Source organism: Geotrypetes seraphini, chromosome 16 (assembly GCF_902459505.1).
Source record: "Geotrypetes seraphini chromosome 16, aGeoSer1.1, whole genome shotgun sequence".
NCBI classification, from domain to species: domain Eukaryota; kingdom Metazoa; phylum Chordata; class Amphibia; order Gymnophiona; family Dermophiidae; genus Geotrypetes; species Geotrypetes seraphini.
In genome coordinates this window covers 40,360,257-40,375,109 of record NC_047099.1, presented here as the reverse complement: position 1 = coordinate 40,375,109, position 14,853 = coordinate 40,360,257, and the positions used below count along the sequence as shown (strand labels likewise).

Sequence of the window (14,853 nt, the reverse complement as noted above, 5' to 3'; positions counted from 1 at the left end):
GGTGAGACATCCATGCAACAATGTCAGACAAGCAGGCTAAGCATCGGGGATCTGGATTCCTGGTGAAATTTCTAGTGTTGGAGAGGTAGATCTGGGAGTCAACGTAAACCATGAGATTAGATCATAGCAATAAGGGAAGAAGTACAGAGAGATAAGAGAAGAGGTCCCAAGACAGAGCCCTGAGATATACCGACAGATATGGGATAGCAGTGAAGGAGGATCCACCAGAACAAACACTAAAAGTGTGATGAGAGAAAAGGAAAACCAATACAGAACAGAGCCCTGAAATCCAAAGGAGAACAGTGCACCAAGGAGTAGGTGGCGATCAACAGAGGATAGAGGCCGCTGGATCAGGCCAGGAAGTCACTGGAGAGTTTAGCAAGAGAAGTGGATGGTGGGCAACCATGCGTTTGTTTCTGAGCAAGATAATTAGTTTAAGATCAAATAAAAAAATTATCAATAGCTTTTAAGTTCTGCTTCTTTTGCATTGATGTCATAATATCGCCTAAACTTTATGACTTTTGACCTTTTAGACTTTCAGCGAATGCAGGACATTCCAGAAGAGAGCGAGACCAGCCAAGAGCTTCGAGATATTGATCCTGGGTCTTCGGAGAGCTAAAAAAAAAAAAACCAACAACCTTCGCTTAAAATTTGTGAACGGAATTGAAAAGGGCAAAACAAATGGAGAAAGAACCGGAACTGCTGAAACGACAGACTTCTTAAACAAACGGGGAACAAAGGAATTTTCAAACTGCTGCTCTTCTGTAAAAAAGATAAAAAGCCTTGAAACTGCACCTGGGAAATGATGGGATTTGAATCTGGAGCTTCCATGAGCTAAACCAGATTTGTGAGCAGATCAAACATTTCAGAGCTACTCTGTGCTCTAGTCCATTCGGTTTCTTTGTGTTTATGTTTTATACTTATGAATATTTGGGGGGGGCTTTGCCAGCAGAGCTGATGGGGAGCCTTAACTGGGCTTCACCTTTTCAACCTTTAACACAGACTTATTTATTGTTTGAACAGAATTAAATTATTGTTTTCGCTGGAGGAAAACGGTGTTGAAACTGGGTCCGAGAGGAAACTTTTGGTCTGCCTGCATTCTAGAGTCACCAGTGTCATCAATTCGTCATCGATTCATGCGTCCCTGCGTTCACAGCCCATATGCCCCTTTCACGGTTCTGCCAGTGCCATACAAAATATACATCCTGAGCTTTGGAATTCTCTTTAACTGTGCAGGAGCCCAAAGACATTTTTAATAAGGGAGACAGGGCTGATGTGAGCTAGGCCTGGCAGAGCAGTGACTGATGCTACTAGGGAGGCAGTGGAACGACGCATGATGTTTGACTAGGCTGCAGACTGTACATTAGGTTTTACTTTGGGGTCAAAATGGCTCTGATTTTGCTTTGTTCATGGTCATCCCTTTGTTTCCTCAACCACCCCTGGTGTTTACAAATCAGTCACAGTGTGTGGTTGTCACTCTTTCAAGTGGAGTGGTTTTAAAGTTGCCAACAGATTCAACAGACAGGTCAAACCACTCTGAGCCTGCCGCCTGGGTGCATTTGAGTCACGATCTGTTCTGTACTATCTTGGTAGCAAGCCAAAGGACTGTTTTGCAGTGCCTGTACCACTGGAGAGCAGGTGCTAATGGGGGTTGCCATTTACCCCCGTTTTTTTTCCCATTGGACTTCTCCAATCTGATCTTGAACTTTGCCACTCCCCTCTTCCATTGCATTCATAGAGTTGTAGGCGCCTTGGATATCCCTTCATGCAATGGGGCAGAGCGAGAACTGAATCGCTTGGTTGTGGAGGGGACAGCCAAGAACCTTAAGAGACAATTCTTCAAGGTAAATAACATTAGTGGAGCAAACATTTTTAAAAAATGCAGGTATTTACTGCCAGCAGCTATCTTTTCCTCTTCTGTCTTATCATTGACCCATTGACACTCAGAGATACCAAGTTTCCTAATTCTAGGCTGGAGATTTTGGACAGTCCTGAATTTCTTATCACCCCATCCTGGTGCACTATGGGACTTACAGCACTGATTTCAATGGGCAAGTTCAGGCACTACACGTAGCTTTAATGCAAAACCAGGACTGGGTAACTTGGCATCTCCACCCTCTGTCTTTTCATTGAAGCTCTTTATCTCACTACAAAAACAAACAAAAAAAGCTACAACTTCCGGAATTCATAGGAACAGAGTTTCTATAGCCCAAGACACAAACTCTCAGGTATCCCCTTAAGGAGGCCCCGTCTGAATGTTGGAAAGGGCGGGGTTAATGAACTAATCAGAAAACTGAATGGGCTGACCTGCCCTTCTCCTCCCAAATACAGCCCCCTGGAGTCCTCTGTCTCACTTTGTGCAAGGAGATTGCGGGGTGGGAGGAGAGGGTGATTTTCACAAACCAGTGTTTCATTTAAAATTAAATAGTGCATAAAAATACATCCGTATGAAAGCTATAGGTGCTGCATAATAAGTTCCTATAGGTTGCATGTGATTTACTCTTATACCACAAGAGCACTTCACAGAAACTTAAGATCAATAATGTCTCATAATGGGTGCTTTTTAAAAAAAAAAAAAAAAAAAGATAAATACTTTCCTTTACTGAAATGCTATTATGTTTTTGTGCTGGGTTGCAAAGTCTCGCTTTTGAATGTGAATACGATATTGCTGCTTCCTTGTGAATTGGATCTGAACAGAGAGTCCTTACAAAAGTCTTGCACCATTGCCAACCTTAACTCCTATCATTTCTAACCCATGCCTGAGCGAGATTGTAGTGGGAGCTGATTGACTGTTGTGGCAAAGCTCATGGCCCAGACGGTTATCTGTTCCTGATTGACACGTAATACCATAACTTAGACCCTGGCATATCATGAGAAAAATTGATTTGTGAAGTCAACATTTGTATATATTTCTTTACAGAATTCTTATGTTATGTTCAGTATTTGTCTGAAAAATTTGGCTTGATCCAATGATCTGGTTTATAAATATGCCATGATATGTTGGGTCATTAGGCAGTGTGGATTATGAATTTTCTTATAGCTGACGATGGGATCCTGAACCATGACTAGCCAATGCCTACTGACTTTGGTAGTCTAATGCCTTTAATGACATTACAATCCTAAAACAAGGGGAGAGTGTGATGCAGCCTCAGCACACTGAGATTGTGGGTTCCAATCCCACGCTGCCCCTTGTGACCCTGGGCAAGTCCCTTAATCCCCCCATGGCCCCAGGTCCATTAGATAGATTGTGAGCCCACCAGGACAGACAGGGAAAATGCTTGAGTAGCTGAGTAAATTCATGAAAACCACTCTGTGTAGAAAATTGAATAAATAAATACATTTTTTAATTGGTCTAATGAATCTTTTAAGGTTCAGCGGGGGAGTTTCTAATGGTAAACATCAACTAGTGAGAGGGTTTGGATAAATTATGACAGCGCCCTACTGGGCTAAATTCCAGGGCTGGGACATTGGTTGCTCCTCCGGTAGTGTAGCATGAACCAAAGGCCAAAGCATCATTCCCGAAAAGGACCTGTGCAAAGGCTGCTTTTTAAAAAAGGAGAATTTCAAAGCCATTGCGCACAGATTTGCAGACTGTGTTTCTATTTTTTTTACCCTTATGCAACTTAGGCAGCGTGGGAGCGGTCTATGCACTTATTACAACCACCCAGACGGGGCCTTAGTCCTTGTCACGCCACGGCTCAGTGGTGCTAGTTGATCTTGTGAATTAGCTTAAAGGGAAAGCGGTGGGTTGTCAATATATACCCATGCGTTTATTGCATGGCGTTGCCCCACCCTTGTGATCACAAGTAAGGGGGTACATAACATGCGCCTGTATTTTTAAAAACAATTTCAGAATATCTTATGGAGAGAAGACCAGGAATAATGGGCATGGAATCCTCTCTCATTTTGGTAAAGACAAGAGGGGGTGACGGATAAAGCTTCTATACCAAAACGGATGGGGGGTTTTGTTCTTTTTTTACCTAAACACATGGACAAAATGCAGGGAAAAATGTGTTTTTATATGTATAAATCTATTATAAGCCCTCTGAAAATGGACTATGTAAATATTGTTTGGTAAATAGATTATTGAAATGTATGTTTCCGTTTTTTTGGAAAGAAATAAAAAAGATCACTTAGAAATCTTGTGTGTAGTTTTGTTGTTCTAGCTACCATCAGTTTACCTGGGGGCAGTGTTCTCTTTAGCATCTTTTAGCCGGGTGCTCCGCCCTGCTAATTTTTTTTAAATGTTAGGTAGGAGTTGGAGATCAGAAGGGAGGTCCCTGGGCCCAACGCAGTTTTTCTTTTTAACATAAGGAAAATCAACCAACGTACATGAGACAAAGGGGAGAGAGCGTAACATGGCACAAATGAAACGACACAGACACAACCATATAAAGGTACAATGACGTGAAACTGCAATTCTTTCCATACCCGTCCCTACTGTGGGTGTCAGAGAGCATTTCTTGCTGCCGCCCTTGTGGGATGGCTGTTGGGGGCAGCTGAGGCTGTCCTTTGGATTCAGGGGCGTAGCGGCCTGCGTGTGCTCTTTGCTTCGCTTGGGACCAGAGGTGGGCATACAAGAAAACAAATGGCCAGCTGCTTTGCCCACGGTGGTCTTCAGCGTTTCCTGGCACTTCCTCCTCAGCAAGTAGTACAGGAGTGGATTGAGGCAGCTGCTGCTGTGAGCCAGACAGGTGGTGGCTGGGAAGATGTAGGTATGGAAATAAATATAGGCTGAGCTATAGGGCACAACGTCAAACTTCACCAACACACCCCAGAAAGTAGCTGCATGATTGGGGAGCCAACAGATGAAAAATACCAAGACCAGGAGCAGGATGGAACTGGAGATTCCTTGCTGTGTCCCGAGACGGTTGACTTTCAGATAGTGTTGGTCAAGAAACTGACACAGCATCAGGTACGAGGAAGCGATAATGACTAGTGGTAAGATGAAGGCTACGATGATTTTGTGCAAGTGGTAGACGCCGAGCCATCTGAGGTCCGGAAACTTAAGCAGACACAGTGTCTCTCCATGTACATCCTTGGCCACTGCAAAGACTGCTGTGGGGATGGTAGCGGCCACTGCAACAACCCAAAGTCCCAGAGCGATCCACTTGGCAGTGCGAGCAGAAAGACGGAACCTGGCACTTACCGCTGAAGCTACTGACCAATATCTGGTGACACTCACGGCTACCAGTAAGAAAACATTGGCATAGACGTTGACCATGGTTAAAGTCGAGACAATCTTGCACATGGCGTTGCCAAAAGGCCAGCTGAAGTCCAATAAGGTTTCCGCAGCCCAGAAGGGCAAGGTGAGAGCAAATTGGAAATCAGTGAGAGCCAGGCAGAAGACAAAAACATCGATCGGAGGACTACAACCCTTCCTTGTCCTGATCAAGTGCATGACTAGTCCATTTCCCAGGAGCCCAACCATGCACACCAAGCAGTAGCACATAGAGATGCATAAGCGCAGGCTGAATAAACTGTTCATGGGGATGGAAGCCGCATTATCTGTGCTGTTGTCAGCCAGATGGGAAACATTGGCATGCATGATAGATTGTTGAGGGCACCACTGCAGCTGCAAAGTTGATATCAAAAGTTATCTGATAGTTGGTTTCAGTCTTTAGGGTAGATAGATGTTGCCCTCATACAGGTTGAACTATCTCAGGGTGCCCTGCTCAAAGCACATTGGGGTCTGAAGGAAGAAACAGCACTCAGGTTCATGCAGTAAAAAAAAAAAAGAGTTTTTCTAGCTTTTGTTCTTCAGGTCTGCTGTCCTTGTGCCCCCAAAGCTGGAAACTCAGGGTTGAAGCCGGGGAAAATGTTGAGCTCCCAAGCAGAAGGTTTTCTGGAGGTCGGAAGAGCAAAGGGCTGGGTGCTGAGCTGTTTCCTGAGAGCTGCTATCTAGGGCTGCTGCCTTTTTATATTACAGAAGACTCGCTCTGGGCACAGAGTTAACTATTTCACACCTCCCCACTCCGTATTTTTTTAATATCTCCCCTGAGCTGCCGCTTCTCCTAGCTGAAGAGCTACCTAGCCTCTTCAGCCTTTCCTCATAGGGAAGCCATGTCATCCCCTTTATCATTTTTACCGTTTCTTTGAGATGCAGTGACATAATTGCAAGGTGAGGTCAAACCATGGAGTGATACGAGAGGCATTATAATATTCTAAGTTTTGTTCTCCATTCCTTTCCTAATAATTCCTAACCTTCTATTTGCTTTTCCTGGGCAGTGAATTCTAATGTGAAACCTTGCATCATGTAGCTATAGTTTGGGTTCCATCTGCCATTTAGATGCCCAGTCTCGTGAGGTCCTTTTGCAAGATTTTTTTTATAATTCTCTTTTGATTTAACTTTGAATAAGCTTGGGTCATCACCAAATTTAATTACCTCACTATTTATTTCCTTCTCAAGATCATTTATAAATCTGGCCACTAGATGGTGCCATTGCACAATGACTAGGTCTCCCCAAGCATCAGAGGCTGCAAGCCCCTACCTCCATGGTATCTCCAGTCCCAGCCAACCCAGGGAGGAGAAGATTAGAATATGGGTTCTTCACAGGGCAGTGCTCTCTGAGCCATTAATGCAGCACACAGAACCAGAAAGCTCTAAAGTTCTGCCGAGTTCTTCCCAGCAGCTGCTCTTTCAGGGTGTGGATGCTGAGACTGCCCCGAAGAGCTCTCATGATAGCTGCAGCATTTCAAGTCAGAAGCTGGAAATGCAGAAACAACATAAGAACATATGAATTGCCCTACTGGGTCAAACCAAAGGTCCATCAAGCCTACTATCCTGTTTCCAACAATGGCCAACCCAGGTCCCAAGTACCTGGCAGAAACCCAAAGAGTAGCAACATTCCAGAGCTGAGATTGTGATGTCATAATGCCTCCTCATTCCACCAATGCCTAAGAGCCAACCTCATCAGTGATGTCATAATGGCAGAAACCCAAAGAGTAGCAACATTCCAGAGCTCAGATTGTGATGTCATAATGCCTCATTCCACCAATGCCTAAGAGCCAACCTCAGCAGTGATGTCACAATGGCAGAAACCCAAAGAGTAGCAACATTCCAGAGCTGAGATTGTGATGTCATAAAGCTTTATTCCACCAATGCCTAAGAGCCAACCTCAGCAGTGATGTCACAATGGCAGAAACCCAAAGAGTAGCAACATTCCAGAGCTGAGATTGTGATGTCATAATGCCTCATTCCACCAATGCCTAAGAGCCAACCTCATCAGTGATGTCACAATGGCAGAAACCCAGAGTAGCAACATTCCAGAGCTGAGATTGTGATGTCATAATGCCTCATTCCACCAATGCCTAAGAGCCAACCTCATCAGTGATGTCACAATGGCAGAAAGCCAAAGAGTAGCAACATTCCAGAGCTGAGATTGTGATGTCATAAAGCTTTATTCCAACAATGCCTAAGAGCCAACCTCATCAGTGATGTCACAGTGGCTTGATTGCCCTAGACTTGGCTCTCACATAAGAACATAAGAATAGCTGTACTGGGACAGACTGAAGCCCAGCATCCTGTTCCCAGTAGTGGCCACCCCAGGTCCCAGGTCCCTACTATTACTATTTATCATTTCTACAGCGCTGAAAGACGTACACAGCTCTGTACATTTGGACATTCAGTAGAAGTTCTCTCAGGGTTTCCGCAGCTGGCATTGTGCTTGTTGCAGTTCCCCGGGTCTCGCTGTGAGCTGGGACTGAATTTTAGTTCCACTGGATTTAACCATTCATTACTTGTTTTTTTAGAGCATATTATGAGACATAAAATCCTTATGAGTAATACTGTATTGTGAAATGAGCTCAAATCCAAACTAAAACCCTTTCTGTTTAGTGATGCCTTTGAATTGTTAAGGACAATTCGACATTCCACACCTCCTGTTCCTTTTCTCTTGATTTTATAGTTCTATCGCTCTTAAGAACATAAGAATTGCCGGTGCTGGGTCAGACCCAGCAGTCCGCTCAACGAGGCAGCCCCCAGGTCAAAGACCAGTGCTCTAAATGAGCCCAGCCTCGCCTGCATCCATCCCAGTTTAGCAGGAACTTGTCCAGCTTAGTCTTGAAACCCTGGAGGGTATTTTCCCCTACAACAGACTCCGGAAGAGCGTTCCAGCTCTCCACCACTCTCGGGGTGAAGAAGAACTTTGTACGGAATCGATCCCCTTTTAGCTTCAGAGAATTCCCTTGCGTTCTCTTTACCTTGGAGAGGGTGAACAACCTGTCTCTATCTATTAAGTCTATTCCTTTCATTATCTTGAATGTTTTGATCATGTCCCCTCAGTTTTCAAGGGAGAAGAGGCCCAGTTTCTCCAATCTCTCAGAGAAACTGGGCCTCTTCTCCCTTGAAAAGAGGAGACATGATCGAAACATTCAAAATACTTTCCCTCAGTGATGTTTATATCTACTAATTTAGATGTGCTTTGTTTTATTATTTAAATGTCTTTTTAAAAAAAATAATTACCTTTTTATCGATGTACACCGCCTAGAAGCCCGATTAGGCGATATAATACATTTTAAATAAACTTGAAACTCAGTGCCTGCGTACTGCGAATCGTAGGAACTCCGAATTGAGTTGAATCATAGCCCCAACAGAGAGGGATCTGATTTGCAAACCGGCCTCTGCTGTCTCCCTTCGTGACAACCAACATCTTTGCTAGTTTCCTAGCTGCATACTTTATTATAATCGTAGACTCAATGCGTCCTCCTGGTTAATATTTAGTTTCTGCTTGTGAGATGTACTCCATTTCTCAAATTCATTAAATTCTGAAATCAATTTCCGGAGGTATCTAGGCAAAGTTATTTACACCCAAGCTCTAATTCTCCCTGCATTATCACGGCTTTTAAAGTTCATTTTGTACATATTGCTATTATGGGTTAAACAATCGCACAATCGGAGCCATGTACAAATTTCAGAATTGAAATACCATCTTTGGTTCAAAAACAAAGACAAAAAGTCAAAGATACGCCTGGGGACATTGTGGACAGAGATTTAAAGAACCTAGCCCTGGTTACTGTTGGAAACTGGGCTTGATGGGCCTTTGATCTGTCCCAGTATGGCAATTCTTATGTACTGGGTGGACTTGACGGTCTTTGGCCCAGAAATATCAAAGAAAAAAGACAATTTCATTTAATCATGAATTTATAATGCAGGCTGGATGGACCATTCAGGTCTTTATCTGCCGTCATTTACTATGTTACTATCAGTTTTCCTCTTAATAACTTAGGGTTCCTTTTACTAAGCAACGTAAGAACATTTTACCGCAGACCGGTGAGGTAAATTGTTTATTCAAAGCTTCTATACCGCTGCTAATGACTGGGGAGTCAATTCAGAGTGGTTTACATGAGCTTCTGAATTCCTGTGAGCGTCGGAGTAATTTACCTCGCCGTCCTGCGGTAAAATGCTCATACGCTTAGTAAAACCCAGCGTTACTTAGGAATAGACCTGTTTTCACAGACCAGTGATGCTCTTGTCATTTTAGGACACAGCTTTTGAGGCAAGCTCTCCCCATCTTTCTTCTTGAATATGTTCGCACCTAAGGGAACACCGTTTACTGTATAACCCTGGCCATAAACCCCAGCTCCTGCCTCGGCCAGTTTTTATGCTCATATCCACCTCCATTTTACGATGTTGGCTTTGGCCATTTCTTGCCTCCAAGCTTCTTACAATGTTTGTGAATTGTGCACCAGTGATATGGGAAAGTCCCTCCTCCAACCAGTACATGATAATAAGAATCGCAGGACTTTCATTATTTGTTATGACAAGGTAAATAGAAGCCTCATTGCTCTGCCTGTAAAAAAGCTCCCACTCATTTCCTTTCCCCCCTGACTAATTCTGCAGAATCTCACAACCGGATGTTTGTAAAGATCGCTGGGCCATTATTTGCTTGAACCAGTGTTGTAAATAAAATCTAGGTCTCCGTAAATGCCTCGGCACATGGAGCTGTATGCATTTGCTTTTGAGGGAAGAAGATATGCTGCATGGGCTGAAGTGGGGGGGTTGGGAAGGAAGGGAAGAACAGATGCTCACAGGATGAGGGGTTGGGAAGGGAGGGAAGGACAGATGCTCACAGGATGAGGGGTTGGGAAGGGAGGGAAGGACAGATGCTCACAGGATGAGGGGTTGGGAAGGGAGGAAAGGACAGATGCTCACAGGATGAAGGGTTGGGAAGGGAGGGAAGGACAGATGCTCACAGGATGAGGGGTTGGGAAGGGAGGGAAGGACAGATGCTCACAGGATGAGGGGTTGGGAAGGGAGGGAAGGACAGATGCTCACAGGATGAGGGGTTGGGAAGGGAGGGAAGGACAGATGCTCACAGGATGAGGGGTTGGGAAGGAGGGAAGGACAGATGCTCACAGGATGAGGGGTTGGGAAGGGAGGGAAGGACAGATGCTCACAGGATGAGGGGTTGGGAAGGGAGGGAAGGACAGATGCTCACAGGATGAGGGGTTGGGAAGGGAGGGAAGGACAGATGCTCACAGGATGAGGGGTTGGGAAGGGAGGGAAGGACAGATGCTCACAGGATGAGGGGTTGGGAAGGGAGGGAAGGACAGATGCTCACAGGATGAGGGGTTGGGAAGGGAGGGAAGGACAGATGCTCACAGGATGAGGGGTTGGGAAGGGAGGGAAGGACAGATGCTGCATGGAAGGTTAGGATTGGGATTCCAGCTATTGGTCTGTAATTTGAGGGGCTTGAGAGGTCTACATTCAGGGCTTTGGGGATTGGCGGAATAACTTTTTGATGTCAAAGTTATCACTTAACCTAGACGCCCTTTATAGAATCAGGTCCTATATGTCCGTATTTTCCTCATTGGCTCAAAATTACAGGTCTGGGGTATATTTAGCCAGTAGGTGAATGTGACAGAAAGTGGTTGGACAGAGAGAGAGTTCCCTGAGTTCAATCTGCTGCCGCAGTAGGTCATTGCTATGTCCCACTCACAGCTTTTCCCTCATCACCCCGATGTGGGCAAAATCTTTGATTAGATCTGGCCCGGTGGCAGGAGCAGGTGTGGACTGACTCACAGGCAGGAAGGCAGAGGTGGCATAGCAAGGACACCTGCGGCCTGTGAAATGCAAACACTTCTCCACGGCAAATATTGAAAGGAACGCACGAGGTTTGTCCTAGTTCCCTTTAGCCAAGAATTGGATGGGATGGTCAATATGGGAAAAACCCCCGCTCCACTGCAACAAGATCACTCACACACACACACAAGATCAGATCATCCTGCTTTGAAAATCGAGAGCCAGTTTTCAATTCTGAAATACTGCCCGTGGTTCCACATCCATGCACGACTATCTGAGAAAGAAATATCCTTGCAGGATCCCTCTGCTGAGAAGTGCTGCCACATAGAAAAAGTGTGCAGGGGTATCCTAGTGTTTAGCCCCCAGGACTGATAACTAGAGAATCCAGGGTTCAAATCCCACTGCTGGCTCTGGGTGATCTTTAAACAAGTCACTGAACTCTCCATTCCTTCGGATGCAAACTTAGGGGATGATATTCAAAACAATTGAACTGGCCAGAAACAGCCCCTGACTGGTTAAATTGCCTGCTTGTTTTGGGTAACTGGCTGGTGTCACTGAAAATGCCCAGTTAGCACTCAACTCAAAACCAGTTACTTTAGGGGCAGAGTCAGCACTTAACCAGCCAAGATGGTTGCATAAAAGTCAGTCCTTGTCTTTATGTGGTTCTCTCTAGCTGGTTAATTGCTGAATAATGCACTTCCCTGCTGTGGTTTTATGGGGCATGTTCCAGGTATAACGCCATCGGCAGGCAGCAAAGCACTGAGTGCCACTGGTTGGATATCAACCCCTTGGATTGTAAGACCTCCAGGGATTGGGAAATGCCTACCTCACTTAGAAACATAGATACATGATGGCAGATAAAGGCCAAATGGCCCATCCGTAGCATCCACTGTCTCCTCCTCTCCCTATTGGCTAAGGATCTTAACATTTGCATCTCCTCTTCCTATAGGCTAAGGCTCTTAACATTTGCATCTCCTCTTCCTATAGGCTAAGGCTCTTTACACCTGCACTGTGAGGTCATAGAGCTTTATGGTTATAGAAACATGATGGCAGATAAAGGCCAAATGGCCCATCCGTAGCATCCACTGTCTCCTCCTCTCCCTATTGGCTAAGGCTCTTTACATCTGCATTGTGAGGTCATAGAGCTTTATGGTTATAGAAACAGAGAAACGTTAAGGTAGATAAAGGCCAAATGGCCCCTCCAGTCGGCCCATCCGTTGCATCCACTATCTCCTCCCTCCCTAAGAGATTCCATGTGCCTGTCCCACGCATTCTTAAGCAACTCTACAGAGAGACTATTCCATGTACCACCACCTACCATCCTTTCAGTAAAGAAGTGCTTCCTTGGATTACTCATCCTGCATTAAGGCATTCGCTTTTGTGTAAGCGCTGGTCACTTACTTTGTCTGTATGTTTACATTGTGAGCCGCTTGGGGAAAATTAAAACAAACTAGGCCAAAAGTTTGTTGAGGGCAGCAAGGGGCAGTTGAAGTCAAAGCAAAAACACCCGATCCCGACAGCCACACAAACTCAAAGAACCATCAGCGCGCACTTTCACATGTGTCGTGATCTCCGATTTTTGAGTTTAATGATCAAAAAATCTTGGGCCATGAAAGCTAATAGTGGGGAGAGGTTATAAAGCCGAAGATTCACCTACAGTGCCCACTAACCTTGCACAACTCGGTATGGGTTTGTGCCTGTCGACTGCTTGCTTTAGTCTCTATGGTGTGGGAGACAGTCATTGACATGTTTGTTTGCAGAAGGGATCATTAACAAATCCCCTGATTAAAGTCCTTCTCTTCCAGAAGGGTGGGGTCAGCATAAGCTCTTTTGCTCCTGGGAAACTTTCATCTCAGGAAAAGCAGCTGGTAGATGGTGAAAAGACCAGGTCAAAAGGTTTCTGTTTAAACATCTGCCAGATGATACACCCTGTCCGCCTGCAGGTGTCTAGAAACGTGCAAAGTCCAGTCCACATTTTGCCCCAGTTTATTCCTGCTGTTACGGAAATTGAAAAGACAAGTCCATGGATGCAACAAGGATTTTTAAAAAACCATCTCAGCTATGTGAAGAACCACGGGGTAGACTTTCTTATAATCTGTTTTTCCCCGATTGGGCTGTGTTTTTTGTATTGTGCAATGTCTAAATAAAAATATTTTTGAAAAAAAACCAAAATCATCTCAGCGCTGTCAAATTGCCCAGTTCCAAAAGGGAGGTTTTAGGCCAGTCCTGGATTTCTCATAACTCTATCAAGATAAAACGGTATAGACATTATTAAAATAAATGAATAAATGCAGGTTGGGATCTGGAACACTGATCTGCTCTGTGGTATAACTTTAAAACCAGGACTGGTCAACAGATCTTCATCCTGGTAACTTGGCGTCTCAGATTAATTTTTATGTTTTGTGTTGAAATTCTTGACTTTCATTATTATTAATAATTTTACTTTCAAAGTCAGGAGAATGCGTCCACACTTTACCATCATTAAAGGACAGTGGATTAAGGTGCCAAATCCCCCCATGTTTTAAAATTAACTTTGGAAGAAAGGTCAACCTATCTTCTGTCCTCCTGAGTCAGAAAGGAGATGGTGCCCTCTGTGAGCTTCCGTACATATGGCAAATACGAATCCTTATCTTACATATGAGCACTTTCAACACTGACTTATCATTTTGAACTCTCTAAAGTGTTCCACATTGCCTCTGCCATGTTCGAAAGAGCTGCAGATGACCTCAGGTGCCCTGAAAATTAGGGCTGACTCTGGTGAGACCTCATGTAGAATATTGTGTACAATTCTGAAGGCCGCACCTTCAAAAAGATATAAACAGGATGGAGTCGGTCCAGAGGAAGGCTACTAAAATGGTGTGTGGTCTTCGTCATGAGGCGTATGGGGACAGATCTCAATATGCATACTTTGGAGGAAAGGCGGGAGAGGGGAGACATGATAGAGACATTTACATACCTATGTCTCTTTCATTTGAAAGGAAGCTCTAGAATAAGAGGGCATAGGACGAAGTTAAGAGGAGTAATCTAAGGAAATACTTTTTTACGGAAAGGGTGGTAGATGCATGGACCAGTCTCCCGGAAGAGGTGGTGGAGACAGAGACTGTGTCTGAATTCAAGAAGGCCTGGGATAGGCAGAGAGAGAAAGAGATAATGGTTACTGCGGATGGGCAGACTGGACGGGCCATTTGGCCTTTATCTGCCATCATGTTTCTATCAATTATGTGTCACGCATAACAGTGAACAGAATGGCACCAAGCTGTCAATCTTGAGTTTGAAATCCATAGATGCAAGGCAGGGTAAAACCATTACCAGATCAACCTGTCACTCTATGATACGGTGCTCTTGTTGAACTGAGCTCACGAGTACAAATCAGTAGCTGGCAGATCTTAGGCAGTGACATAAGCTAATGCATTAAAAAAAAACAAAAAAACCCAGGCCAAGCCTCCCTTCTCTTGAATACTTCAAGTTTCAGATTGCTCTGATATGGGGAAAGGGAGGCTAGGAAGTCCTTGAGTGGTTGCCAGACATGGGTAGCCTCTGAGCGGATTACCGTGGCAGGAATGGGCTGAGGCTGGCTTGTGTTTTTTGGAACGGTAAGGTTGATGGGAGATAAGTAGCTGCACGTTGAGGCAAGCTTCCTGGGACTGCGGGATGATTTATTTTAGATTCCAAATCCGGATAAAAAAAATAAATAAATAACACCCCCCCTTGCCCCGCCCCAAACACACCAGAGCGATTAGACAATGAAGGCAAGAGGGAGTGGGTGGGATAAGGCCAGAACCTGTCTGAGCTGAAAACAGGTGTGTGGCAAGGGGTGGAGAAAGGTGCGG

General features: G+C 44.7%; 2 protein-coding genes across 4 annotated transcripts in view; one reads left to right on the top strand and one right to left on the bottom strand.

Annotated features, from left to right (window-relative positions):
• Window positions 1-4,136, top strand: part of ARHGEF2 (Rho/Rac guanine nucleotide exchange factor 2) — a 113,771-nt gene extending 109,635 nt beyond the window's left edge. For all 3 annotated transcript variants that reach the window (XM_033923849.1, XM_033923850.1, XM_033923851.1), the window contains one exon: window positions 534-4,136. In XM_033923849.1, the coding sequence (XP_033779740.1) occupies window positions 534-619 (86 nt within the window). In that variant the 3' untranslated portion in view covers window positions 620-4,136. The remainder of the gene's footprint in view (window positions 1-533) is intronic.
• On the bottom strand, window positions 2,045-5,548 carry RXFP4 (relaxin family peptide/INSL5 receptor 4). Its single transcript, XM_033923401.1, has 3 exons — window positions 4,432-5,548; window positions 2,709-2,829; window positions 2,045-2,147 (listed from the first exon to the last, which is right to left on the bottom strand). The coding sequence occupies exons 1-3, from the start codon at window positions 5,546-5,548 to the stop codon at window positions 2,045-2,047; spliced, it is 1,341 nt and encodes a 446-aa protein (XP_033779292.1).
• Window positions 5,549-14,853: the final 9,305 nt, after the last annotated feature.

What these genes read in the sequence shown, in the direction of transcription:
- RXFP4 (XM_033923401.1), bottom strand. Translation starts at nt 5,548, where the DNA reads ATGCATGCCAATGTTTCCCATCTGGCTGACAACAGCACAGATAATGCG. An exon ending in GACACCCACAGTAGGGACGG is followed by an intron (nt 2,830 to 4,431) that starts GTATGGAAAGAA and finishes CGTGTCAATCAG; the next exon opens with GAACAGATAACCGTCTGGGC. An exon ending in GGCAATGGTGCAAGACTTTT is followed by an intron (nt 2,148 to 2,708) that starts GTAAGGACTCTC and finishes TTGTTTTTGTAG; the next exon opens with TGAGATAAAGAGCTTCAATG.